At 55.2% G+C, this 27,438-nt stretch overlaps 1 protein-coding gene across 1 annotated transcript in view; it reads left to right on the top strand.

The window, feature by feature from the left end:
- ITGB5 (integrin subunit beta 5) overlaps positions 1–27,438 on the top strand; it is a 107,738-nt gene that overhangs the window by 47,638 nt on the left and 32,662 nt on the right. Inside the window, exons 6-9 of the mRNA XM_062209144.1 lie at positions 11,359–11,520; positions 12,800–12,895; positions 14,420–14,509; positions 21,893–22,027. Of these exons, the coding sequence (XP_062065128.1) occupies positions 11,359–11,520; positions 12,800–12,895; positions 14,420–14,509; positions 21,893–22,027 (483 nt within the window). The remainder of the gene's footprint in view (positions 1–11,358; positions 11,521–12,799; positions 12,896–14,419; positions 14,510–21,892; positions 22,028–27,438) is intronic.

Raw genomic sequence — 27,438 nt, 5'->3', positions numbered from 1 at the left:
TCCTCCACGGGCCAGATGTTTTGGGTCCAGTAAGAACCCCACGGAGTATTGGCAGTGGTTCCCATTTTGGAGGTGAGGCAGCCGAGTATGTCGGGGATTAATGACGCCTTTTCTTAGCAAGCAGTGGAGCCAGGGTTTGGCGGAGCCTGAAGCCCACGCCCAGTGACTGGATGCTTTGGACAACGGCCACAGGGCAGTGAGGAGGGAGGGGCTCTGGATTCGGGCTCCTGTTGTCCAGAATGCCATGCTGGGGCCGGGGTTGGAGGGGAGGAGCGCCGGGACTCCTTCCAGCTGCATCTTGCCCGTTCCTGTCCCTCCAGGACTCGGTCTCACCCGTCGTCCATCTTCTCTCAGGGCCCTTGATTCCGCCTGTCTCCCTCCTGGTTCAGCGTGAGCGAGGCCCAGCAGGGGCTGCTGCAGACTGTAGGAGGTGCATGGTGCCCCAGTCCCACAGGAGGGCACAGCTTACAAGGAGCTCCGTCTTTGCCTCCCCTGCTCCTCGCCCCTCATCGAGGCTTTGCTTTCTTCTGGCCTGCTGCCTGGTTGCTTTTAGACCTCAGACTTGTTGTTTTTCCAAGGACAACTTGGTCTTCCCTTGAGGAAGGCTGCCCCCTCCCCTGTGCTCCGCGTCACCTGTGGGTACTGCCTGGGCTCCCTGTCTGCCAGCTGATTGCACGTTGGGTTTCTGGGACTGGATCCCAGGCTGCCTGCCCTCCCCGCCCGCACCCAGTGCCTTCCGGAAGCCCTGTGCAAGTATCAGGTTCCATCTGGGCATGCGTTATTGTCAGGTGGGGTGACCGAAGGTTGCCCGCAGCTGTCTGGGTTACAGGTAACTGGGGTTTAATGTGCACTTTGGATCTCTCCACTGGCTGGGTTTCCACTAGCCACGGCCTGCTGTGCCATGGGCATCGCTGCCCCTCCAGCAGCTGCTGTGCCGAGATGAGATGCTGGCCGCTTCCAGTTGGGCACAGTCAAGAGGGCACGGGGGAGCGTGTGCGTCCCACCACACCCTCCAGTGTGAACCCGCCAGGGCCTGCCCTCCCCCTCTGCTCTCGGGAAGTGTCTCTGAGGAAGACCAGGAGGCTACTGTAGTGACCGCTGTCGTGACCTCTGCGGTGACCGAGGTGGGGTGTCCTGTGGGGTGTCCGTCTCTCACGTCAGGCTAGGGGCCACTGCTAGCTTGGGATGCCAACGTGGCAGAGAGGAGACAAGACAGGGCCTTTCTCCTGTGCCACCCTGGCACTGCCCTGTCTCCGCCTCTGTGACCTTGAGTCAGCCACTCTGACTCAGCACGGCCCTTTGCCCGCACTGCTTGCTCTGCTGGGACACCCCTCCCCCGTATCCCTGGTTTTCTTTCTTCTTATTAATAGACTTTGTTTTTTAGAGCCGTTTTTGGTTCACGGCAAGATTGGACAGAAAGCACAGAGCTCACCACCTCCCAGCCCGCCCCAGCACGCAGCCTCCCCCACCGTCCATCCACATCCCACAGCCGGTCAGCGAGCCGGTGTTGGCCGCAGCCTGCCATGGTCTGCAGGTCCCACTGGGGCTGCGTCTTGGTGGTGTGCATCCTGTGCTCCCTGGCGCCCGCTGTGTGGTGCGCTATGCTGAAGCCCCCCCCCCGCCGCCCCATCTTTACCTTTTCACTCCCCCCCAACGCGGCTTTCCTGTCCACGCCTCATCCCATCTGTAAGGGACGCCTCCCTGACCAACCTTCCTGCCCAGGTCGTGGCCCCCAGCACCAGGCCTGGGGCCCCGTCAGAGCAGCCGCCGTTAATCGAGTGATGTCTCTGCCTCCTCTTTAGTGTGTCGATGCCTCTGAAGACGGTGGCCATGGCTTCTTCCTCACGGCTGCATGGCCCCAGTGCCACGCTCACTACCCGGCATGGAGCAGCTCATTGTTAAACACCTGGTGAACAAACATGCTCCAGTCCCCGCACCCAAGCCCACCCACCCTCCGTGAGACCAGGCTGCCTCGTGGCATTTACCGTGCTTCCTGCGACATGTCCGTTACTGCAGTCCTGGGGCGAGTGTCGGGGCCAGGGTTAAGACGCCTTGCTGACCCCCCCCCCCCATATAGGAGTGCCTGGGTTCCAGTCCTGGCTCTGCACCTGATCCACCTTACTGCTAATGCACACCTGGGAGTCAGCAAGTGATGGCTCAAGGACTTGGAGCCCTTGCCGCCCACATGGCAGACCTGGATGGAGCTCCGGGCTCCTGGGTTCAGCCTGGCCCACTTGTGCTTGTGGTAGGCATTTGGGGAGTGGGCTAATGGGTGGGAGAGCTGTCTGCTTCTCTCTCTGTGTCCCCCCACTCTTCCTCTCTGCCTTTCACATAAATTTAAAAATCATTTGTAAGGCAGCACCAGAGATACAGTTTACTTGGTCATGCTTCGCCAGTTGAGCGTGTTTGTGGGGTGCCCGACAGACGCTGTGGTTTGGGCGTGGCTCATTCCTATGTCGGAAGGTTGGCCCCTGATGCGGTGATGGGGGAGGTGACGGAGCCTTTCAGAAGTGAGGTGCCCTGCGTCGCTGTCTCTGGCGGCTTCCTGTCGCGGACCCCCTACCCCCTTTGTGCTCCAGTCGCGTCACAGACCGCCACGAAGTCCTCACCAGAGCCAGGCTGATGCTGGTACAGGGCCCCGGCCCCTGTGGAACAGCAGCCTGAGTCACCTCTTTTCTGGGTAAGGCACCCGGCCCTGGACTTTGGTTATAACAGAAAATGAACCGATGCAGCAAGTGTGGCAGAGAAAACTAGAGAAAGGTGAGAAAAAGCCTCCGCCTGCAGGGACTCGTTTGTGTCTGCAGATCTGGCGGGAGGTAGATAGAGCAGCCTGCTGGGAAACCTGAGGTTGAGCCACACGGATTCCCGACGCTTAGCTCTCCGTGATGTGTCAGGTTCGACGGGGGAGGTTTCCTCCGGTAAAGGCGAAAGCTCACGTGGTTCAGCCTCATGCATTCCAGAATTTGCTCCAGCTCAGATGGGACCCATGCAGCGAGCACGTTGTGGGGTTTCGGCTGGAGGTGCATGTCTGTGTCCTGAGTCAGAGACTAAGTTTTCTTTTTCCCAAGGAAAGAAATACTACACTTTTTGGCCTCATTAAGTTTAACCACAGAACTGATTTTTTTTAAAAAGCTTTTTCATTGCAAAGTATGGGTGGAAGCAGGAATAACAAACTACTAATGAGGACATGTTTATTGTTGTGGAGTGGTGGGGCTGTGCTCCAGTGTCGGCCGGTCTCCGGGAGAGGCTGGCTTTGCTTTCCTTACGTGCCATGTTGGAATTAAGACTCCTCTGTCCCCGGCTCGGATCTGTTATGAAATTTGCCTGCTGGCTGGTGAGTTGGCCCCTTTCCTGGCCTCCCTCCTCCCCCAAACCTGGTGTCTGTCTCTCTCTTCACTTACCTAAAAGGCTGATGGACAAAGCGTTCTGTCGTTACACTTGCACATGTTAGGTCCTTACAGTGTGCGAGACTCCCACCCCCACCCCCCTGAGTGCTGTGTGGGAAACAATGGCTGCTGCTCTGGCTCCAGGAACATCACTGCAGTCAGAAGACTGATGCGTGCACAGCCAGGGTGCAGGCTCCTTCTCAGGCTGGGGGTGCAATTGCAACCTTCATCCCCCCCCCAACCCCCAGATTCCCCGTGGTGTCTCTGCTTCCCTGTGGGGCTCTGATGCTAAGCATGCTATTGATCACCATTGATTGGCTCCATGCTTGTGAGAGCCAGGCTCTGTGCGAAGTGCTCAACAGGGCTTACTTCACACGCCTCCCCCCCTCCCCCCCAAGGTCTTGTCGCACTCCTTGGAATGAAGGGACAGGGCCAGAAAGATGGAGTCACCTCTCAAAGGCCTCACAACTAGAAATGGCAGAGCCAGCTCTAGAATGGTACCCTCGTGCCAGCATGCTTACCCTCAACGCCAGAGCACCTGCTGTCTTTGGAAGTCACACAGGATCAGAGAAGTGGAAGGGGTGGGTTTCCAGAGAGCATAGACTTCATCGAAACGACCCCCACAGTTTCCTGCCTGGCCCGACTCCAGCACTAGAACTGGGCTTGATCCCTTCTGGGGTAGATTGCTGCGTGAGCTGCTTTCCTGTGGAGCTATGAGCTTTCTGTTTATCAGAAGGAGTTATAGGGGCCGGCGCTGTGGCACAGCGGGTTAAAGGCCTGGCCTGCAGCACTAGCATTCCATATGGGTGCCGGTTCGAGTCCTGGCTGCTCCACTTCTGATCCAGCTCTCTGCTATGGCCTGGGAAAGCAGTAGAAGATGGCCCAAGTCCTTGGGCCCCTGCACCCACGTGGGAGACCCAGAGGAAACTCCCGGCTTCAGATCAGCTCAGCTCCAGCCTTGCGGCCATTTTGGGAGTGAACCAGCAGGTGGAAGATTCTCTCTCTCTTTCTCTACTTCTCTCTGTAACTCTTTCAAAATAAATAAAATCTAAAAAAATAAAAATAAAAATAAAGGAGTTATGGGATGACAGCCCTCGGGGTTTTCAGGGAAACTACTAGTCCCACCCCGAGGTCAGCGCAGCCCTTGAGCAAGCAGGCTTGTCTTGCCTCTCTGTGAAATGGGAACTCCGATTCAGAGGGTGTCTCGAACCAGGGCTCTGCTCTTGCAGATGGCGTCGTATCGAGACACCACTTTTCCTGTGCACGGGGAGCGTGGGCCTGGTGACTCCTCATTGGCAGCCAGGGCCCGTGGGCTGTGATGCTGCCCAGTTGAGGACTTTTTGTTTGGGTGACTGCTGATTTTAATGACACAAGCTGGCCTCAAGATCAGAGAACCTGGTCATTTAAAGCTAATACTTCTGGCCTCATTGAAAGAGCAACATGGGATGACTTCTTCGTCGTAGGACAGGCTTGTGTTTGAACCCTGTTTTCAGAGAGAGGATTGGAGTGTCTTCGCTGTCTGAGCACGCCAAGGCCAGTGAGCCACCTGTGTCTGAGCAGGTACAGCAGAGGGGGCAGCAGCCTCCTCGGATGCCCAGGGGCTAGTGGGCCAGGCCCTCCCCCTACTCTGCACCACTGTCCCTGAGTCTGTCTGTCTCACTTACGCTCTGCAAGCTGTGTGTGTACATAGTTCCTGAGAGCTGGATCTGGGTACCCACTGGAAGATTCAGCGGCCACACACGGCCCTGTGCTCCAGGACGGGTTCAGAGCCCTGGGGGCGGCCACTCCAGCTCCGCCTTTCTCTGTACTAGCTGGACCACGTGCTTGGGCAGCTGTGTTTAAGCCAGATGTTGAGAGTGAGGGGGCTGGTGGAGAGTTGGGGAGGGGGAGTGGGTGGTGCCAGGTATCTAGACCTCGTCCTCTGAGGAGGGGCACCGTGGACGGCTCATACCCTCATCAGGTAACCAACCCTGGCTATCAGTGTAGAAGGAGGAACTGACACTCTGGCCGAGTCCAAGGTCTGGAAGAATTTTCTGACGTGGGGAGCCGCTCAGCAGACGAGCAGGCTACTGGATGTGCCAGTGAGTGTGTGCAGGGGCAGGGCTCTGGACCTACGTGGTGGGTGCCAGCGAAAGATGGCTCAGTGGCTGGGAGGTTGCTCCAGAGCCTCCGGGCCCCTCCCAGACCTCGGGGGTCTGTGCTTCCTCCAGGTCTCTCTGTGCCGTTTTCCCGTGTAGGCCCCCTGAGCCGGTCTTCCATGCTTCTCAGCAGTGCGCCCTCTAACTGTGATCGTGAACTCTGCCCCTTATGCTCCTCTTGTTTGCAAAGCACAGCTTATTTGGAGCTGCTGTCCAGAAAATCTCTGTACCTTCATGTAGGGGTGAAGGTTCAGGCGGGGTGGGAGCATGCTCAGGGGGACCCGGGGACAGATGGTGTGTCTGGGGGTGCTGGTCTTGGCCCTTTGGGTGACCTTCCTCCTTTGTCAGCCTAGGCAGCCACTGGGTGTGCCCCCTTCCAGCCCCAGGAAACCACAGTGCCTCGCTCAGGCTGCAAGCTCGGGCCCCAGACTGCAGGCACAGTCCTCCGTGCCCTACCGCGTGCTCCTCTCTCCCCTGGTCCCAAGGCTCACCTGGGCCGGGTGCTGGGGTGAATGAGCCGGCGAGGCTGCCTTCACGCCTGGGCAGCTTGATTAAGATTCTCAGAGGCAGGGGAAGGCTGGGCTTCCTGGGCTTCCCTCTCCGTTCCTGCTTCCCCTTTCTTATGGACGACTGGGAAAGAGGTCAGAGTGTGAGAAGGCAAGGGGAGGAAGTGGGAGCAGAAAGACTCCTGGATGGGGGAGGGGTGAGGGAGGGAGGGGGGGAGAGACAGAGAGAGGAGTGGGGGAGGAGTGATGAGGGCCGCCGGTGAAGCAGGGCCAGGGGAAGGGCTTCTGGAATGGGCTGGGAGTGTGTTTTTAGGCACTTGGGGAGGATCTGAGAGAGAGAGTGACTGACCAACGGACAGCTCCTCCAAAGAGGGTGGACGTCTGGGCCTGTGTTTGCTTAGGGAGGGAGGAGCGCTCCTTCCTTTGGGACAATGAGATCAGGGGAGAGGCCGGGAGGAAGGCAGGGCTTATGCAGGGTGCAGGGAGCTGTGGCTGCACGGGCGACATTGGGAGTAGAGGAGGGGGGCTCTGGTTCCCCTCTCTCCAGCGAGGAAAGTACAAGCAGCAGTGTGAAGGCCCAAGTGGGCCCAGTGGTGAATCTGATACGGACTTGACCGGCAGACAGAGAGGGGTTGAATGACCTGCAGCCTTGGCCAGATGCCCCATTGCTTGACTCAGAGTCCAGAGTGTCTTCATCCTGCTCACCCTCGACGTTGTCTGCCGAGGCCTGACCTCTGTCCCGTTAGATGTTTACGTGTTGCTTTTACTCAGAGATGTGGGGAGAAGTTTAGCTAAATAAATGTTTTTTTTTTTTTTTTTTTTTTTTAGAAATTCCAGTTTTATAAAAAGAATATGTTGCTATGGAGATGGAGGAGTGACAGGCAGAGGGGAGGCACACAGCACCCAGAGCCCTGAGACCCCAGCACAGGACTGTGCCCTGCTGGGTTACAGCCGGGAGGGTGCTGGCGGGGACCGGCTGTCATTTTGTTTGCTCCTCTCAACAACCCTGCTGTGTTAGTACTGTTCCCGTTTCCCTCTTGCACACGAGGAAGCTGACACTGGGAGAGAGTAAGGAGCCGGTCCCAGGCCGTGGAGCGGGAACGAGGCAGATGCTATGCGCACGCGGCCACCAAAGCAGGAGGACTGGCAAATGCCATACCCAGCACGATCCTGCCATCAGGATATTCATGTGGATGAAGCAAGACTTCCCTGAAAAGCAGCCTTATTGATGCATAGTGGATGTGCAATAAACTACACTTAACCTAAAGTGTAGTTTGACAAATTTTGACACACACATAAATCACCACACTCAGGATAATGGACATATCTGTGCCCCTTTGTCACCCCCCCCCCCCCAGTCATGAACGTGCTATCACTTCACATTAGCCTGCGTTTGCTAGAAGTTTCTGTGTACAGGCTGGGCTTTCTTGTCTGCAGTTTTTGTTCACGTGCCGGTGCATGCACAGTTGCCTTGTTTCTGGTTAGTGCTTGCTGAAAGAGGGTGTCCATGCGTGCTCACGTCCGTGTCCTTGTATGCACGTGGACTTTGCTTTCCCAGGGATGGCTGGGGCAGGGGTAGCCAGCTTTATAAGCAACTGCCAAACCGTTTTCCAGAGCACAGGTGTGGCGTCACGTTCGCAGCAGCAGCGTGTGAGGGCTCCAGTTCCTGTGCGCCTTCATCCGGTGCCTGGCAGAATCTCACTGTGATTTTTAGTTACTGCAGGGCTTCTAAGGTATTGTGGTATGTGATAAGTTATATTCCTTTCTTTTTTTAATATTTATTTATTTATTTGAAAGAGTTACAGAGAGAGAGAAGGAGAGGCAGAGAGAGAGGTCTTCCATCCACTGGTTCACTCCCCAGATCGCCGCAATGGCCAGAGCTGCGCTGATCTGAAGCCAGGAGCCAGGAGCTTCTTCCGGGTCTCCAACGCAGGTGCAGGGACCCAAGGAGTTGGGCCATCTTCTACTGCTTTCCCAGGCCATAGCAGAGAGCGGGATCGGAAGTGGAGCAGCCAGGACTAGAACCAGTGCCCATATGGGATGCTGGCAGCACAGACTGTGGCTTTACCCGCTATACCACAGCACCAGCCTCAGTGATAATTTATATTTCTTATAGCAGTTGTGTGGACTTACACATCCAAGTCATAAAATGAGAAGAAATGTAAGCATTATTATTGGTCGTACAATCATAATTAAAGGGCCATTTATAGCCCGTTTTTCTGGGTAAGTGTTTTTAATACATTGTCCAAACCTAGCACCAGTCTACAAAGGCTTGTTTCCATTTTACAGATGAAGATATTGAGGCTGAGAGGGTGAAGGGGCTCACTCGGGGTCCCGCAGTTGGAGTGAAGAGAATGTCTGCACCCAGACTCATCTGTTCTGAGCCCTCATATTTTGGTTGCTATACCTTGTTCCCTTTTGTAGTTCAGTTTTTCCATGAAAAAAAAAAAATCACCTTTCCCACTGTTGCTCCTTGCCCGCTCCTTGCCCCAAACATGGAACCCAGAAGTTAGGTCTTTAGAAGAGAGAGCTGTGTGAGTGGAGCGCGCAGTGAGGGGGTTGTTTGCAGGGTAAACACTCTGTGGAGTCACCATTCATAACATCTCCAAACCAGAGAGCCTGGGTGCATGAGCAACAGCCCTGACTCACTCCCCACAGCCCCACCTCTGGGCTGAGGTTGTCCGTGCTATTTACATAACCAGGGCCCAGCCTGGAAAAAACAGAGCCATCAGGATGCTGCTGCTGCTGCACCACTCTCATCACTTGAGGGGCAGTTTCCACTTCAGATGCAGACTTCCATCCCCAAATCGTCTGTTCTGGGTCCAGCAGCATTGGTGGGGGCCTCCCACCAACCAGGCTCCCTGGGGAATTTTCTCATGTGTTGTGCACATGCACAGCCTCTTCTCCCTGTGCGACTGGGAGTGCAGTTTTGTGGGCAGGAGACAGCCAGTCCTCTGGGTCTGCCTTCAGACCGTGGTGCTGGTGGGCTGGGTCCTCCCTCTCTCTCTCTCTCTCTCTCTCTCGGACCCCTGGTCTCCTGCTCTACCAGGCAGTGATCCAGTGCCTGCTTCACAGGGGCAGGCACCGAAGAGGAAATGCAGGCACTTAATTGATGCATTTAGTGGTTTTAAATATTGCTTGCCTTTTATTGTCAAGAAAAAAAGTTTTAAACATGATTTGGTCAAAGTCACATAGGAAATTAGGGGCAGCAACAAAATTCAGATGTCTGTCCGAAGGCACCAAGTTCCACCTGCTTGTCTCCTCGCCACCACGCCCTTTATGTCCCCACAGAGCCTCGAGAAGCTGGCCTGGAAGAAAGGGAGACTAAGAGGTGAACGGCAGAGCCAGCATGCAGAGCTCAGTCTTGTAGAAAGTAGTACTTGTTTATTAAAGACAGTTTGGAAAATAGTGGAAAAGAGAAAAAGTTGCCTATTAACTCCAACCACATTATGCTATATTTTGTTTTTCTTTCTTACTCTCTTTTCAGTAAGAATTGTTTGTTCTTTACATAGTTTATAATTGCTCTATTACTTGTTTTAACTTTGTAGTAGGCGTGCTTACATGTGCTTTCGTACCGTGAATGCACACAGTTCCTGTGGCGGCAGAGGGAGTATGTCAGTGTAGACACCTGTTCTCCAGCACTGGTCTCAACGTCCCCTTTGCCTCACTGCTGTAATACAAGTACCTTTGTATGTGTTTCAGAATCCTTCTTGTGAGTGAATTTCCCCAGGATCAAATTGCTGAGTCAAAAGACACAGACATGTGAAAGCATTTTAAAAGTGTTTTTGGGGCCAGCACTCCGCCTCTGCCTGTGGCACCGACATCCCATATGGCCATGGGTTTATGCCCCTGCTGCTCCTTTCCAATCCAGCTCTCTGCTGGTGGTCTAGGAAAGCAGTGGAGGATGGCCCAAGTGCTTGGACCCTTGCACCCACATGGGAGACCCAGAGGAAGCTCCTGGCTCCTGGCTTCGGATTGGCCCAGCTCTGGCCATTGTGGCCATTTGGGGAGTGAATCAGTGGATGGAAGACCTCTCTTTCTGTCTCTCCCTCTCTCTGTCTATAACTCTGCATCTCAAATAAATAAATAAAATCTTTTTAAAAAAGAGTTTTTTATTTGAAAGGCAAAGAGAGAGAGAACCTCCTCTGCGGGTTCACACCCCCAAATGACCGTGATGGCTGGACTGGGGCTGGGCAAGGGCTGGAGCTGGGGCTGCAATCCAGGTCTCCCTGGTGGATGGCAGGAACCCAGTTACTGAGCTATCACTGCTGTCTTCCAGGGTGTGCATTGGCAGGGAGCCAGAGTCAGGAGCCAGAGCTGGGCTTGAACCCAGGCACTGGGACGTGGGACAAAGAAGTCTTAACCGCTAGGCTAGATGCCCACCCCTGTTGTTTTAAAGTCAGCTCTGGGGAGTCGGCACTGTGGTGTAGCGGATAAGGCTGCTGCCTGCAGTGCCAGCATCCCATCTGAGCACTGATTCAAGTCCCGGCTGCTCCTCTTCCCATCCAGCTACTATGATCTGGGAAAGCAGTAGTCCTTGGGCCCCAGCACCTACGTTGGAGACCTGGAAGAAGCGCCTGGCTCCTGGCTTCAGATCAGCTTAGCTCTAGCTATTGCAGCCCTACAAGCTATCTCAGCCGTTGTTTCTCTGTATCAGGACCCAGCCATGCCTCAAATGAGTGCTCTTGGGTTTTGTTGGGGCCGCAGTGGCTGAATGTGGAAAACACCAAGTCCTTTTGCAGTGCAGAACGACTTTAGCTGTGCCTCGCCTTGCAGACTGGACACAGCCGCTCCAGCAAAGCGGTGAGGGAGGAAGGGGCTGCCGTGACGGACTTGAAGCACCACGGAGGTGCCCCCGGAGGTTGTGCCGGCTGACAGATGGCGGTGTTTACCAAATCCCTGCAAGACAGCCTCATCTGTGGTCATTTGAGCCTCATGTTCTGAGCAGTTCATACCTTGTGGGCAGACCCAGGTGCTCACTGAACCTGCCCAACCAGCCAGAGTGCTCAGGTGGGAGGTTGGGCTGGGTTGAAGGTGATACTGGGGAGGGAGTGATAGGCGAGGGTGACACTGAAGCTCCAGCCCTCAGGCACAATCGGCAGGGGCAGGGGAGAGCCGAGGCTGCAGGGAGAGGGTTCTAGGCACGTGGGCTCCTGTGGGCCAGGCTTGGAGGTTTGTCTCGGTGCACGGAGGCTTGCCCAGTCCTGGCCGTGTGTCTTCCAAGCCTCTGCAGCGCCGCTCCCCAGCGGCTGAGTGAGTGTGTTCAGCCGTGGAGATGGGCAGGCTTGGGCAGGACGGCTGTTGCCCTCACCGCCCTCTGTCCCCCAGGAGAAGATCGGCTGGCGGAAGGACGCGCTGCACTTGCTGCTCTTCACCACGGACGACGTGCCCCACATTGCACTGGATGGAAAACTGGGGGGCCTGGTGCAGCCGCACGACGGCCAGTGCCACCTGAACGAGGCCAACGAGTACACTGCGTCCGACCAGATGGTGAGGAGGGGGCCGGGCTCCCCGTGCCTGTCCCGTGACCCGGCCCGAAAGCCTCACCGACTGCCGGTCCATTCTTGGTGCTGGGTCTTGTTACTCCATCTCCTCCGGCTGAGTCACCAGAACTCTTCTGTAACTTGGGGTGTTTCTCAGACTTCTGCAGGGTAGCTGGTTCATCTTCCTGCCACTGTGAACCCAGGTGGGGAGTGTTTAGTTGCAGGAAGAAGTGGCTTGGGGGACCAGAGGTACATCTCTTAGCGGGGAGGTGATCTGAAAGGGGAGAGGGGACTGCGGCCCTACAGAAGTCACAGTCGGGATGGATGTCACAGGCAAGATGGCCTGACTTCTGGAGTGGGCCCTCGAGGTAGCAAGTTCTCTCCTAGCGGCAGGAGTGAGCAGCAGCCGTCCCATGTGGAGTAGGGGCCCCAGGGACTTCCACTCCCCATAGTCTCTGACCACGTGTGCAATTTTATCTCACACATGGACACCCTCTTCTTTACAAAATCCAGTGGTGTGTCTGGCCAGAGCGGAGCTCTTCCCACTGTTCTTTATTGGACAAACCTGTGTTTTCCAGTTTCAAGAACTGGTCACTACCCAAGCCTTCCATGTAATCTAGAATAGTGGAATCTGGAAAGAGGACTCATAACCATAGCACCTTCCTGGAGCTACACCCGCCGTCAGCCCTGGCGGATATGAAGTGATAATCCTGGGCGAGAGCAGTGGAAAACAGCGGGCAATGCGGACTGTGGGTATTTAAGAGCAGTGAGGAGGGGGAACCAGGGTGGGTTCCCTACCTTTGCCCCCTACCCCACAGCCCAGCTTTCAATCCAGAGGTCAGGAGCACCCCCTGCCCATTCTGAGCCGTGAGCAGGACAGAGCAGGGCCCCTGGGGGACAGTGGCAGCCTAACCATCAGGCACAGGAAAGGGAAAGTAGGGCAGGGAGATAGGAGGGGAGTCCCAGGGAGTGGAGGAGACAACAGGTGTTGCTGGCCATTGGTGGCTGCTCTCTCAGGGCCTCACCACACGTCTGCATTGCTGCTGGTGGTGGTGGGGTGTTGCAGACCAAGGGCAGGGAAGCCCCACAGGGGGTGGGAGAGGGGGATCTGGTTAGGTGGGTGCCAGAGGGGCCTTTCCTCAGACTGCTGATCTGGGAGCTCTCGGGGTCCCCTGAGGGAGGGTGCTTTCTGTGGCGAGTGTGAGTGGCCAGGTACGCTGTGCAGCCAGGTGCTGGTATATCAGCGTCTCAGAGACGTGACAGCCTGGACTTTGCCTTGGCCCTAGGACTATCCATCCCTTGCTTTACTCGGAGAGAAGTTGGCCGAGAACAACATCAACCTCATCTTTGCAGTGACAAAGAACCACTACATGCTTTACAAGGTACACTTGGAGGGGAGAGGGCGGCAGAGGTGGGGTGGGAGTCTCATCCTGGGGCCCTGCTGACCCTTGGGTGAAGGGGGATTTGGGGGTGGGGCATGAAGGGACTAAGGAGTGGTTGCATCCCCGCTGTATGTGGGGGAGACCAAAGGTTGGGTAGAACAGAGCCCTGTCCCGGCCTAGTGGAAAATCGTGTTATGAATGCAACTGTCAGGTATTCACAGCAGTGAATACCTTTATAAGGAATGCAAACATGCACAGTAATATCTGATTTGATCCTGAGAAAAACCTTGAAGACCATCTGCATCCCCATTTTCCAGGTGATGACATGGGAACACAGAGGGGCACACTTTAGTGGGGTAGAAAATACAACATGGAAATGCACAAAAAGGAAGCTGAGTCATCCAAGGATGCAGGCTACGTGGCTAATCCCAGCATGCTGGGCTGTAGGCTTCACCCATGGAGGGCAGGAGCCAGGAGTTCCCAAAGGAAACAAGCCAGCTTCTAACAAGGAGTTTGTGTCTGCACAGTCCCTGGGCGTCACCCTCAGCCCCCCTCGTGGACATCCTCCCACAGCACGCTTGGTCCTGGAGATCTCCTCTGGGGTACACGGGGTGCCCAAGGTCCCTCTGGCGTCCTTTGAGTGGAGGGACTGTGAGAGCTTCTCCAGGAATCCCTCTCAGCCACCCATTGCCTACCTCCGGGACAGCCAGCCTGCTTCCGTCTCCTTGTTGCTGTTAAATGTCCACTACCCGATGCCTGTGCGTCTGTCCTGTGCATTTTCCACTGTTCTTGCCTGGGATCACCGCTGATGAAATGCCGGTTGCATCTTCTGCCAGGCTGACTCTGTTCCAGAAGAGGGATTTGCAGCTGTGGAGCAGAAGATAGCAGGGCCACACCTGTGCACCTGCAGATCGCTTCTCAGAGGCATCTTTGGTGCCGACTGGGCTGGGCTCCCACCCACCTTGGCTGCTGCCGTCCTTCCTCCAGACCAAAATCCACCGTCTCAGGGGTGGTCCATGCAGGCCGGGGCAGGCTGAGTAGAGGAGTGCTCTCTCTGCAACCAGTGGCACGGTCAGGAGTGAGTACAGGCAGAAGATGGAAGGACCTCGTGCAGAGTTGGCTAGGGTGCCTGGTAGGGCACTGGCCAGGTCTTGGTCCCCCCACTGCAAAGAAGAGGTGGACTGGAGACCCTTGGAGAAGTTGCCTGCTTCGCTCCTGGAAGCTGCCCCCGTACCATGTGGGCCAGGGGAACCGTGCCACACAGTCTTCAAGAGCATGTTGGGTGTGCGGGCTGGAGGGCAGGGATCTCCGAGCCTCCATGCTTCAGGGACAGAGCTGGCCAGCCGCTTTCCCCTGGGTCCGTCCCCGTGCAAGTCCTGTCGCCTTTCCTTGGGCATCTTCTGCAGCTCGAGTGGTCAAGTCCAGGGCTGAGCTCCCTGTGTTCTGCTGCTTGGGGCGGGGTTTGCTCTTTGACGGGACAGAAGGGCAAAGTGGGCTTATTTTTTTTTTCTTTTCTTTTCCAAGAATTTTACAGCCCTGATACCGGGAACCACAGTGGAGATTTTACATGGAGACTCCAAAAATATTATTCAGCTCATTATCAACGCATACAGCGTAAGTCACTGACTTCTCCCCCACTCCTTCCCCGCCTGAGGCCCTGGGGCTTATAGTTGCAGGCAGGCAGCGCACTGTGCTCGGGGACCTGGCTCTGCTCCCTGTCCTTTGCCCAGGGTCCAGGGACCCTGACTGCTGTGTCCCTCCCCCTGCCCCTCTGCGGTCTTGACCCTTGTCCTCGGCTGATCCCGCTGAGCCAGTGGGTTGCACTCAGGCCGGCAGCCTGGGGCACGCCCGGACTCTGCCCGCCCAGTTGCCCAGGATGTTCCTGCACGTGCTCACCTTGCCTCGAAGCCAGCAGGACGGCCGGGCTCCAGGAGCGCGTGGAGCCGGGCAGGGCCGCACGCTCACGTGGGAGGGAAGACTGGACGTGGGGTTTGGCCTCTGTGCTTCAGGGCTGACTGTGGTCAGGTCTTTCCAGGACCCTGAGTGGGCCTGGGAGGTTCTGTGCTGCTGTCTCTCCACACGGGACCTTGGCACTTACAGATTCCCTGGTCACCTGCCCATCCCGGGCCACTTCTCCAAGAGTCGTTCCCCAGGCTTCTGCTGCCTTCTTCCCTCCTTTCCCTCGGTGCTCAACGCCCAAGAAGCCCTAAAGTCAGACCCGCCTTCTCTTGGGAGCGGCAGGCACTGTCTCCCAGGTGGGGAGGAGACCCAGCCAGTGCGGTAGTGCCTTATGGGAGTCGCCCGCCTCTGCTGAAGTTACCCGCAGACTAGGTGTGGTCTCAGGAACACTGCTAGTCCTAAACTCTCAGAAGAGGGGCTTTTGTAGACTCTCAGGGGGCCTGACCAACCGGCGTGCCCCCCACTCGCTCACCTGCCCGTCCCAGCAGGGCCTGGCTTGCAGATGAGTCTTTAGCATCCTGCCTGCTCCTGTGTTGGTTCCATCCCCCTGTTGATGCCCTGGCCACTGGGGGCGCCCCAGAGCTTGGGGTGCGGCCAGTCCTGCAGTGAGTTGTCCTGGAGGCAGTGAGTCGGGCAGCTGGGAGGATTCCTGGCTGGTCGCCCCCCCTCCCTTCACTTGTAATTATGGATCCTTTTCTCACAGAGTCGACACCTCCTCACTCCCTGGAACTTCCTGTTAAGAGAAACTGAAGGCTTCCTTCTCCCCTCCTGCCCTACCCCCGGCACACAAACATCCGTTTTTCTGATCTCTCTGACCTTTAAATCCTCGCCAGATCCGGGAACCAGCTCGGAACCCAGAGCCCGGCGAGGCAGGCTTTCCAAAGCAGCTTACGTGGTTTGCAGATTTCCACGCTGAGTCATTTGGTCTGCATTTCAGGACGGGGGAGCTCAGCCTGGCCGGGTCTGCTGCAATGGGACGTGCCCAGAGAGGGTTTGAGTGTGGGCATGCGTGCGAGGGGCACCGGCATGCTCTGCCCCGGGAGCCTCCTGGATCTGGGGCCCTGGACGCTGAGCTAAAGGAACACCCTGCCCTGTGCCGCAAGTCCCCTCTCTGAGACCCCATGGGACAGCCAGGGCGCTGCCGCTGGGCTCATGTGCAGAGGAAGGTGACCACGGCCGGCTTCCTGCTGAGTCGGAGCCTCTGGGGAGAAGTGGCTGGGCTTGTGGGGTGTTGGGAAAAAGTCGACGCCCAGCGTTTCCCTCTGAGGCCCTCGCGGCTTCAATAAAGGGAGGCGTAACGACACGCAGCCCCGGAAAACGGGTTGAGCTCCCCGCTCTGTCTGTGTCCGATGTGGCCGGCTGGTTCTGTGGTCCTTGCCTATGTAGGGACCACAGGAAGCTGAGAGGCGAGGGGCACAAGTGCTGTCACGTTCTGTCTGTGAGATGTCTGGCGTTGGACCTGAACGTGGTGATTTATAAATTCATTTTCTCAGTGGAGATCCAGGGGCCCCAAGGGTCAGGGAGCGAGATGGTGAAGCATTCTCTGTGTTGTGAGCAGAGGTCAGCAGAGGCACCAGGCCAGGTGATGAGAGGAGAACGCAGTCTGTCCATGTTGGGAACCTGGGGTGCAATCCCTTGAGAAAGAGTGAACCTTGGCTTTGAGTTGATTAAGAATACACATCATGAAACAAGACATAGCTTATGAATGAGCATTTGAAACTCAGCTTTTTCAAAACGAATGCTTACTAGAATACTATCAACAATAACGATTCAAATTTAGCAGAAAAGAATTAAAGGCTTCTAGGACCAGAGTTGTGGCTCAGCAGGTTAAGCTGCCCCCTGCAATGCCAGCATCCCATCCCATATGAGCGCAAGTTCAAGTCCTGGCTGCGCCACTTCTAATCCAGCTCCCTCCTGATGCTCCTGGGGAAACAGCCACCCACATAGGAGACCAGAATGGCATTCCAGGCTCCTGGCCTAGCCTGGCTGTTGTAGTCATTTAGGAAGTGAACCAGCAGATGGAAGATCTCTGTCTCTCCCTCACTTTCTCTCTCTGATGCTCTGCCTTTCAAGTAAATAAATTTAATTAAATCTTTAAAAATGGTAAGGCCTTACTGAGATATTATGAGCATCCAAGATTATATGGATTTAAAGTATATGACTTCATAAGTTTTTTTTTATTTGACAGAATTAGACAGTGAGAGAGAGACAGAGAGGAAGGTCTTCCTTCCATTGGTTCACCCCCCAAATGGCCGCTACGGCCGGAGCTATGCCAATCCAAAGCCAGGAGCCAAGTGCTTCTTCTGGGTCTCCCAGGCGGGTGCAGGGCCCAAGCACTTGGGCTATCCTCCACTGCCCTCCTGGGCCACAGCAGAGAGCTGGACTGGAAGAGGAACAACTGGGACTAGAACCCAGCGCCCATATGGGATTCCGGTGCTGCAGGCGGAGGATTACCCTAGTGCGCCATAGTGCCGGCCTGATAAATTTTAATCATATACACCTGTAAAGCCATCACTCCCATCAAGATATTGAACATGTCCAGCACACCCAAAAAGTTGTGATCCTTGGATATTGCCTGCTTGTACCCTTCCCGTCAGTCAAAATTTAAAGCAGGTGATTAAATATAGAAGGTGCCCCTTTAAGGATCTGAGCAGAACCTCGTGGCTGAGGCCGTGTTGGGGGTCTGGATTAGTGCTCACGCTGCTGTGGTGTGGATCGGAATGCACGTATTGGTCTCTGCTCCTGATTCCTGACATAAATCTCTAAAACCCTCATGGATACAGGCGCAAGGAGCGTCTTTTGTTGTTGTACTTTGTCCTTTTTTTTTTTTTAATTAATTTATTTATTTCAAAGGCAGAGTTATACAGAGAGGAAGAAACAGAGATGTTTCCATCAGCTGGGTCACTCTCCAAATGGCTGCACGTATCAGGGCTGAATCAGGCCAAAGCCAGGAGCTTCTTCTAGATCTCCCACATGGGTGCAGGGGCCCAAGCACTCGGGCCATCCTTCACTTCTTTCCCAGGTGCATTAGTGAGGAGCTGGATTGGAAATGGAGCAGCCAGGACTCAAACCAGCACCCGTATGGGACGCCGGCTTGGTTTAACCCACTGTGCCTCAGTGCCGGCCCCAGGATTTTGTCTTGACTCTTGTTCCTGACACACACACTTTGTAGTAATGGGAACAGCGTTGATTCTAATGCTATGACCTAGGTGGCTCTGGATGGTCTCAGAATGGGGGCTGCTTGCCAGGGAAGCCATGCACATGGTTGGAGGGTTGGACCTTCCGCTCCTTCCGCTGACCTCCTGGGGCGAGAGAGGGCCTGAAGATGGGATTGGTCACTGATGGCCAGCGAGGCAGTGAGCCATGTCTGTGTAGTGAAGCCTCCAGAAAATCCCCAGAGGACTGGGCTGGGAGCCCTCTGGACAGCTGACCACACGGAGGTGCCTGGCGTGTGGTGCACTCGGAGGGGCCAGACACTCAGCACCCCTTCCTACATGCCCTGCCCTGGCTGCTCATCTGTACCCTTCGTCAGAGCCTTTATTAATACACAAGTAAACCTAAGGAACGACCCCTGAGCTGTGTTAGCTGCCCTGGCAAATGAATCTTACATGAGGCCGGGGCCCCAGGAGCCCAGGTTTGGAGCCGGTGGCTCACAAGTGTCGGTGGCAGCCTCTGAGAGAGGGCCTTGAACCCTGACCCTGACCCTGTCTCTGGGTAAAGACGGTGTCAGAACTGAGTTAGAGGACCCTAGGTGGGCCTGCTGGAGAGTGCTAGGTGTGGGGGGGACCCCACTTCTGCCGTCAGCAGTGGTGTGTGAGAGCAGAGGGTACGAAGGACTGGCTTGCCGCCTTCTGAGCGCTCCCGACTCACTGGCTGCTGCATTTCCGGCCAGGTTGAAGGCTGCGGGCTCCCTGCACCTTTCCTGGATTTGAGTCCAGTGCGGGTCTCTGGTGTGTTGGGGGTTGGGGGGACAGAGGTCACACTTCCACTTGCTCCTCTCTCTGGCTGAGGTCCAGTTACAGCCTGACGCAGACTGGTCGCCTTGCCGACTGAGCAGGTTGTGCTGGATCTACATTGAGTCTTGCGACACAGCACTGGGTACTGCATGCTGTTGACTTTTGCCCCCCTGGAGGGCTGGCACTCGCTCCGGGGGACGTCCTGTGTTGCGCTTGGTTGGAGCGCATGGGAAGAGTGTGTTTGATTTCATGTCTGGTAGAGTCTGGCGGAGTGCAAAACCTTTGACTGATTTTTTTTCTTGCTGTGCCAACTTTTCCGTTGTGAGAATTCACCACGTCCTCCCTAAGGACTTTGGCAACTGCTCTGTAGTGGGCAATGGGGAGCAGTCCCCTTCCAGCACCCAGCAGTGGGGCCTTGGGCCCGCACGGCACGCCAGGGAGGGGGGACCCTCGACATCGCACTTGCCGGGAGAGGGGGGTGGCTCAGGGGGCAGTCACAGCGGCCTCATTTCCGAGTGGGGAAGGACAGAGTGAGCTGGAACCGCTGCAGCCGCATGTGGAGGCCAACTTCAGAGGCCTGCTGTGTTGTTCCCCCAGCAGAACACATGTTTCTCTTTTTGTTGTTGCCATAAAGTCTGCACCACCCGCTGCACAGCTGGCCTGGCTTAAAGCAGTTGCAGATGTGGCCTGACCGAGGAGTATGTAACAGAACGGCTTTTAAGCCGCTAACGTTCTTGACATTGTCTCCTTTGCCCAGGGTGAACCGTAAGGAGTCGTCTTCAGGGGCGAGTCTGGTAGGAGTTCATTGAGTTCAGGAGTCCCACATAAAAGCCTTCATGTGAGAACTGATTGCACGTGGCTTTGATCTCTGTTATAGCTTGCACTCCGTTCACTTAACACAGGGATGCTAACAGCCTGGTGTGTGGCAGGCATCACGCTATGCCTCGGAGTAGAACAGCGAACCAACACGGTTCTGCCTCCAGGAGCCCCTGGTCTCCTGGGGGAGACTGACCCTTCCGACCAGGATCCAGCGTGATGAGCCGTACCCTGCAAAATTAGAAAGCGAGTGTCCGAAGAGAGCCGTGCGTGTCACTGCGGGGATCAGAAATGGGCCTGGAGGGGCCGGGCGCTGTGGCTCAGTGGGTTAAAGCCTCAGCCTATAATTCTGGCATCCCATATGGATACCGGTTCAAGTCTCGGCTGCTCCTCTTTCAATCCAGCTCTCTGCTGTGGCTTGGGAAAGCAGTAGAAGATGGCCATTGCTGTCAGTTGGGGAGTAAACCAGTAGATGGAAGACCTCTCTCTGGCTCTACCTTACTCTGTAACCCTGACTCTCAAATAAATAAAATAAATCTTTAAAAAGAAAATGTGGGCCTGGAAGGGTGTTAGGTCGGCCTGGGTGGGTCCTTCCTGCCTTTGGAGTGACCAGAGTGACAGAGTCCCCATCCCTTGGGCTCACTGTGCCTCTTCCAAACCCTCCACTCACATTCCAAGTGGCAGCCTCAGCAGATCCCACTCGGGAGAACTGGTGCCTCCTTTCCCTGTTGTGAGCCACAGGGCCCCTCTGTGTCCAAGTAATTTCTTAGGCGGTTACCTATCTACCCATCTACCTGGCCTGAGCCCCTTAGCATAGCTGTTGGTAAAATGTTCCTCTTTCCATCATCCATCTATTCATCCAACAGGAGCCTGGGCCAAGCCCCAGAGAGAAACACGAGATGGCCCTTTGCATCCAGCCAGGCACGGCATGCGTCGAGTGGCACTGCCGAGACCCTCGGCTGGTTAAGGCTGGCACTTAGAGGTGTATCTGAGAGGGCTGTGGAAGCAGCCAGGGAGAGCCCCCCCCCCCTTTTTTTTTTTTTGCAGAGAGCTTCCAACAGGCTATTAATTTGTTGGGAAAACTGCATATTTCACTTCTTCAAGTTGAGCACTACATAGTCAGCAAAAAAGAAAAAGAGGAAACCTCACGAGAGCGTGCAGCACTTCTGCCTGCCTGCCGCGCCGCGCCTGCGCTTCCTGAGTGCGCCTGGGCGGGAGGGAGGGGCCGGGCGGACAGGCCATTTGGGTTCTCTGTGTTTCTGAGTACATGTGGCCTGCTGTACTAAGTATAGAAACAGACTGAGGCAGAGTGAAGCCAGGAGCCAGAACGCCATCTAGGTCTGTCCCACGTGGGTGGCAGGGGCCCAAGTACTTGGGCCATCTTCTGCTGCCTTCCCGGGTGTATTAGGGGCCTGGAGCAGAAGCAGAGCAGCTGGCTTTGGAACCAGTGCTCCAGTGTGGGATGCCAGTGTTACAGGTGGTACGCAGCCTGCTGCACCACAGTGCCAGCCCTGCGTTCTGTTGGTAAAGGACATCCGAGTAGTGCCAGATTCTGGTTCCTACAGTAGGGGCACCACATGTGGGTCGCCTAAGCCTTAGCAGATGCTGCCTGGCGGTTTCCTAAGGGGTTATACCAGTCTGAGCTCCCGCTAGCAGGGTATGAGAGCCCTGCATCCTCTATTCTGATGGGTAACTTTGACTTGATTTCTGTTTCGTCCGCTGTCTTGAGAACATAAGCCACCTGTGAGATTGTGGGTTTCAAAGTCATGAATGTGGACATCACTTCTTGGGGGTTGGGCTCAAGCATAAGAACAGTAGGGTGGGTTCCTGGAGAGGAGGCTGCTGGGCTGGTTTTGAAGGACCCCAGAGAGCTGGCCAAGGGAAGGGAGGAGAGAAAACCACTGGACAAGGGAGCGTTATCCCGGGCGTGTGAAGGCGAGATTTGAGGAGCTGCATGTCGGGCTCCTGAGGGGCATAAGAGTTGACTTTGGAAGGGCTCACAGGGGTAGAGCATGGCCCTGAAAGCAGTTGTAGGTCATCAGCTCTCCACGCTCAGAGGGAGCCCGTGCCAGGTCTGCAAGGATGGTGTGTGGGTTGGAGAGAAGGAGAAGGGTAGGGAGGGCCGGGGAACCAAGCCCACGGGGCCCTCCTTGGCCAGAGGCTCCTGTGTTAGAGAAATTCATGTGGGTATCAGCAAGCCAGCGTGAGGAGCACCTCGGCGTTGGCCCTCACTGAGAGATTTGTCTTTTGTTTTCCCTCTGTTCAGAGTATCCGGTCTAAAGTAGAGCTGTCTGTTTGGGATCAGCCCGAAGATCTCAATCTCGTCTTCACTGCTACCTGCCAAGATGGTGCATCCTACCCGGGTCAGAGGAAGTGCGAGGGCCTGAAGATTGGGGACACGGTGAGTCCTGGGCCCTGGCTCACACAGAGCCCTCTGGGAGTTCGGGTTCTGCCCTGCAGTTAATCTAAGAGACCTGGCTCTCCTGCCTAGTCTTCCGCAGCTTGCTATATAGGCCTCCCACCGTTCCTATCTGTGAGATATGCAGAAAGCATATCTGATGTGATGAGCTGAAGGGAGTGTCTCTGCCTTGTCCAGGTGAATGGAAGTGAAGATGGCTACCTCTGTGCCGGGCCAGGGACTGACGGGTGACAGGAGCACGGGGCCCAGCACTGGCGCAGAGGCTGGCATGTGGGGTGGGAGCTGTCCGTGCCTCACTGGAGGGCTCTGCCCCTAGGAGCAGGCTGTGAGGTCATTCCTCATGTTGCTTAAGGTTCTGTTGCTAGGAAGCGACAAAGGCAGTGAGGGAGCGTTCTTTTCCGTAAAGAATCTTGAAACCAAATTATAGGGACCTTAAAAATAAATGACCAAGTCCTGTGGGCACACAGCCGGTGTGGACAGGAGCCGGCTGCGCCCTGGGCTGCAGGGGAGAGCCCAGCAGGTGTAGCGGCACGGCCAGCTGCCTCAGCCTGGTCCTCTGACCTCCCCTGCAGATCTTTTCCCGCCCCTTTCACAGTGGCCCCGTGCTCACCTTACATCACACGGGCGACCCTCTCACCCACAACACGTGCTCCAGTGTGGGGCCTTGCCCCAGCAATAAAGGGACAGTCCAGACCTCGGACAAAGGTGAGCAAGTGAAGGGCTGCGCTGACCGAGAAGCCCATTCTTTCCAAGACAGCTTGTTTAACAAACATGAAAGGAGCCCTATTGAGTTGTCAGATAAGCCATTACAAACGATTATGTATGGCATTTAACTCTGAAGACATTCGTAGAACAAGATGGCGTCGCTGTAACACTACTCCTTCCATTCCCACCTTCCTGGTTATGTAAGTTTTTGTGCTTGAAACTCAGCAAAGAGAAGTAGAAACAGAATTGACGCGCATCCCTGTCTCGCTCAGCAGTAAGTGATTTTATTTGACATAAGGTGTGAACTATTTGGGGAAAAAGCCTCATCTCATTAAAGGGCACATCCAAAAATTTTACTTTCTTCTTTTTTTTTTTTTATTTTTTTGACAGGCAGAGTGGATAGTGAGAGAGAGAGAGAGACAGAGAGAAAGGTCTTCCTTTTTGCCATTGGTTCACCCTCCAATGGCCGCTGTGGCCGGCGCATCGCGCTGATCTGAAGCCGGGAGCCAGGTGCTTATCCTGGTCTCCCACGGGGTGCAGGGCCCAAGCACTTGGGCCATCCTCCACTGCCTTCCCGGGCCATAGCAGAGAACTGGCTTGGAAGAGGGGCAACCGGGACAGAATCCGGCGCTCCAACCGGGACTAGAACCCGGTGTGCCGGCGCCGCAAGGCAGAGGATTAGCCTGTTAAGCCACGGCGCCGGCCTTACTTTCTACGTTTAACAGCTGTCAGGAGTTGCGTTATGTTCATCTTGTTTTGATGAATTATGATGGTTACTCAATCTAGACTAATTTAAAAAACCCACTAGAGTCCTGTAATTGCAAGGGCTACAAAGAAAAAAATGGAAGGAGGCAGAAATATCCAGAAAAACAGCATGGAAAGATCTGTGTGTACAACACTGGGTGCAGAGTGTCAGGAACGCTAAAAAATGATGCAGGAAATAAACACAAGCCCTTTCCTGGACAAGTGGGTGCCTTGGGAAAGAGGGCTGGGCTCTCTGATCAGAGATTGACAGTGTGCAGGAGACTCGGGGTCTCGGGAAGGCGCTGGAAGCTGCTGGTGACGTCCTCAGGAATAAGACAGATGATGCAGGCGGCGACAGCGCAGTCAGGCAGATGTGCAGCTGAGCAAACACTTCCTGCCAGTGTGATTGTGTCCACCGGGGAGGCTTGCCTGGGTCGCAGATGTCTCCTCTGTCTGTTTACTACTGGCTGGGCTTGCACTCTCCGGACTGTCTTATCAGCTCTGGGACGGTCCCAACGCTGGACAGAACTGCTTATCTTGTAAAGCAGGAAGGCCCACGCTAGGAATGCTCCTCCAGAGGGAAGTGGGCTGCAATCAGCAGGACCAATCTCTCGCATTTTGTTCAGGATATTAAGCGGAGGAAGGAATTTGGTTTGGCTGTAGCTTTTTGTTTATTTTTTTATTTTTTATTTTTTTATTATTTTTTTGATAGAGTGGACAGTGAGAGAGAGAGAGAGACAGAGAGAAAGGTCTTCCTTTTTGCTGTTGGTTCACCCTCCAATGGCCGCTGCAGCCGGCGCACCGCGCTGATCCAAAGCCAGGAGCCAGGTGCTTCTCCTGGTCTCCCATGCGGGTGCAGGGCCCAAGCACTTGGGCCATCCTCCACTGCCTTCCCGGGCCATAGCAGAGAGCTGGCCTGGAAGAGGGGCAACTGGGACAGAATCCGGCGCCCCGACCGGGACTAGAACCCGGTGTGCCGGCGCCGCAAGGTGGAGGATTAGCCTATTGAGCCGCGGCGCCGGCCTGTAGCTTTTTGTTTAAAGATTTATTTATTTATTTGTTTATTTGAAAGGCAGAGTTAGAGAGGAGGAGAGACAGAAAAAGAGGGAGATCTTCCATCCGCCGGTTCACTCTCCAAATGGCCGCTGTGGCTAGGGCTGGACCAGACTAAAGCCAGGAGCCAGGGGCTTCCTCCAGATATCCTACATGGGTGCAGGGGCCTGAGCACCTGGGCCATCTTTCTCTGCTTTCGCAGGCATGTTAGCAGGGAGCTGTATTGGAAGCAGAGCAGCCAGGTCTTGAATGAGCACCCATATGCGATGCTGACATCACAACCGGCAGCTTTACCTACTCTGCCACAGCACCGGCCCCTTGACTGTAGTTTTTTGTTTGTTTTAATATTATTTATTTATTTGAGAGGTAGAATTACAGACAAGAGAGGGAGAGGTAGAAAGATCTTCCACCTGCTGTTCACTCCCCAGACAGCTGCAATAGCTGGAGCTGCGCCGATCTGAAGCCAGGAGCTTCCCCCAGGTCCCCCACGTGGGTGCAGGGGCCCAAGCACTTGGACTGTCCTTCACTGCTTTCTCAGGCTGCAGCAAAGAGCTGGATCAGAAGAAGAGCAGTCGGGACGTGAACCAGTGCCCATATGGGATGCCGGCGCTGCCGACGGCAACCCATCCACCATGCCACAGTGCCAGCCCCTTGACTGCAGTTTTTAAGAAGAAGACCTGAGCAGTGCTGTGGCACAGTGGGTTAAATCTCTGCCTATGACTCTGGCATCCCATATAGGCACAGGTTCTAGTCCTGGCTGTTCCTTTTCCGATCCAGCTCACTTCTATGGCCTGAGAAAGCAATAGATGACCCAAGTCTTTGGGCCCCTGCACCCATGTGGGAGACCTGGAAGAAGCTCCTACTCCTGGCTTCGAATCGGCTCAGCTTCAGCTGTGCGGCCATCTGGGGAGTGAACCAGCAGATGGAAGACCTCTTTCTCTCTCTCTGCCACCGCCTCTCTGTAACTCTGCCTTTCAAATAAATAAAATAAATCTTTAAAAAAAAAAAAAAAAGACCAGAGGGTGAGTCTCTCTGTGCTCCCCACCTGCTCCCTCTGGGGAGGATGTCATTCATGCTGGTGTGTGAGAAAAACCGAGGCTCAGGGATTTAATAAATTGTCCAGTACTGCACACTAGTGACATGAAAGTTCAAACCCAGGGCTGTCTGGTTGTTTCTAGTTTCCTATTTTTAATTAACTGATTAATGTATTTGAAAGGCAGCATTACAGAAGAGAGTGAAGGAGAGAGACTGAGACAGGGACAGAGACAGGGACATCATCCATCTCTTAGTTCACTCCCCAAATGGCCGCAATGGCCGGGGCTGGGCCAGGCCAAGCCCAGGAGCCAGGAGCGCCATCCAGTTGAACTGGCGCTCCTGTGGAGTGCCGGCGTGGCACACTGTGGTGTAACCCGCTGCGCCACCACGTCGGCCCCAGCTCTCTGGTTCTGCAGCCAGACTCTGGTGCCTATGATTCTGCTCTGCTGTACCTAAGGGGAATCTTCAGAACGTTCACGGAAAAGTGCATCGTGAGAAAACCATGCGTGCCTTTCAGACATTCTCATACCAAAATACATTTCATTCCGTTTTCCATGAACTTTTAGAACTGTCGCAGTATTCCTATGCCCTGATAGTGAGGACAGTCACCTCCAGAGAGGGAGCAGTTCCCTGAGCGGCTCTGTGTACCTGCTGACATTTGGTTCACACACTGTGCGGCCTGGGGTGGGGTGACGTGCTGCTCTTCTTGCTGATAGCCCGCGTGAGACCTGGGGATGTACGTGGCCTGCCCAGGCTCACCCCACTCAGAAGTGGTGAACTCACAAGCCAACCCAGGGGCTTTGCACCTCGAGCCTACTCAGCTCATGGATCGTAGCCTCCCCATTGCAGAGGGGGACCATATTAGTTACCACTTAACGGGAACTCAGAAGGTTCTGCAAACCATGGTAGCGCAGGGCTTTGCTGCTGCTTTCTCTGCTTCTCACGGCAGCCCTGTGTGGTAGCCGTTACTCTCTCATTTTATGTGCCAAAGCCCGAGGCTCAAAGGGGCCTGAGAATCTTGCCAGATGCTCTCTCTTTCTCTTTTTTAAATGACTTATTTATTTGCAAGTCAGAGTTACACAGAGAGAGAAGGAGAGACAGAGAGACAGAGAGAGAGAGGTCTTCCATTGCTGGCTCACTCCCCAATTGGCTGCAATGGCCAGGATCCAAAGCCAGGAGCCAGGAGCTTCTTCCAGGTCTCCCACGTGGGTGCAGGGGCTCAAGGACCTGGGCCATATTTTACTTCTTTCCCAGGCCATAGCAGAGAGCTGGTTTGGAAGTGGAGCAGCCAGGACTCGAACTGGCGCTCACATGGGATGCCAGCACTGCACGCAGCGGCTTCACCCGCTGTGCCACAGCGCCGGCCCCCAGATGCTCTCTTGCCAGTGAACCACGTGCATTAGTAGGATTGGAGGCCACTGATGCACCATCCCCAGACTGCCCTTGGGCTGTCCATCCATCCAAACTCAAACCAAAAATGCAAAAGGGGCTTTGGGATTTTAGGAATTGCAGTTCACGGGTTCAGATAGCTCTGTATCCGTGTTCTGAGCATGGCAGGGAAAGTGGGAATGCTTCGGAAAGTTCATGGAAAAATGGAGTTACAGGGTAAGTTTGTTCTGGTGCATAAGGTTGCAGGCTTACTGGCCGGGTGGTAAGGAAGGGAGGTGCTGCCTGACAGTCACTGAGTGTCTAGCTGGGTTGCGTGGGCAGGGACTGCACACCGATGGTGCGTGTTGTGTTGCACGTTTTCCACGGACTTCTTGAAGCACCCAGTACGGGCTCTTGCACATGGAGAAGATAAAGAATTTAGAAACGGAATAGACCTGTCCGTAAAGCGGGAGCATCTTGAGCCACTG

Source organism: Lepus europaeus, chromosome 2 (assembly GCF_033115175.1).
Source record: "Lepus europaeus isolate LE1 chromosome 2, mLepTim1.pri, whole genome shotgun sequence".
NCBI classification, from domain to species: Eukaryota; Metazoa; Chordata; class Mammalia; order Lagomorpha; family Leporidae; genus Lepus; species Lepus europaeus.
The sequence above is the reverse complement of the archived record's forward strand: the minus strand, read 5'-3'. Positions and strand labels throughout refer to the sequence as shown.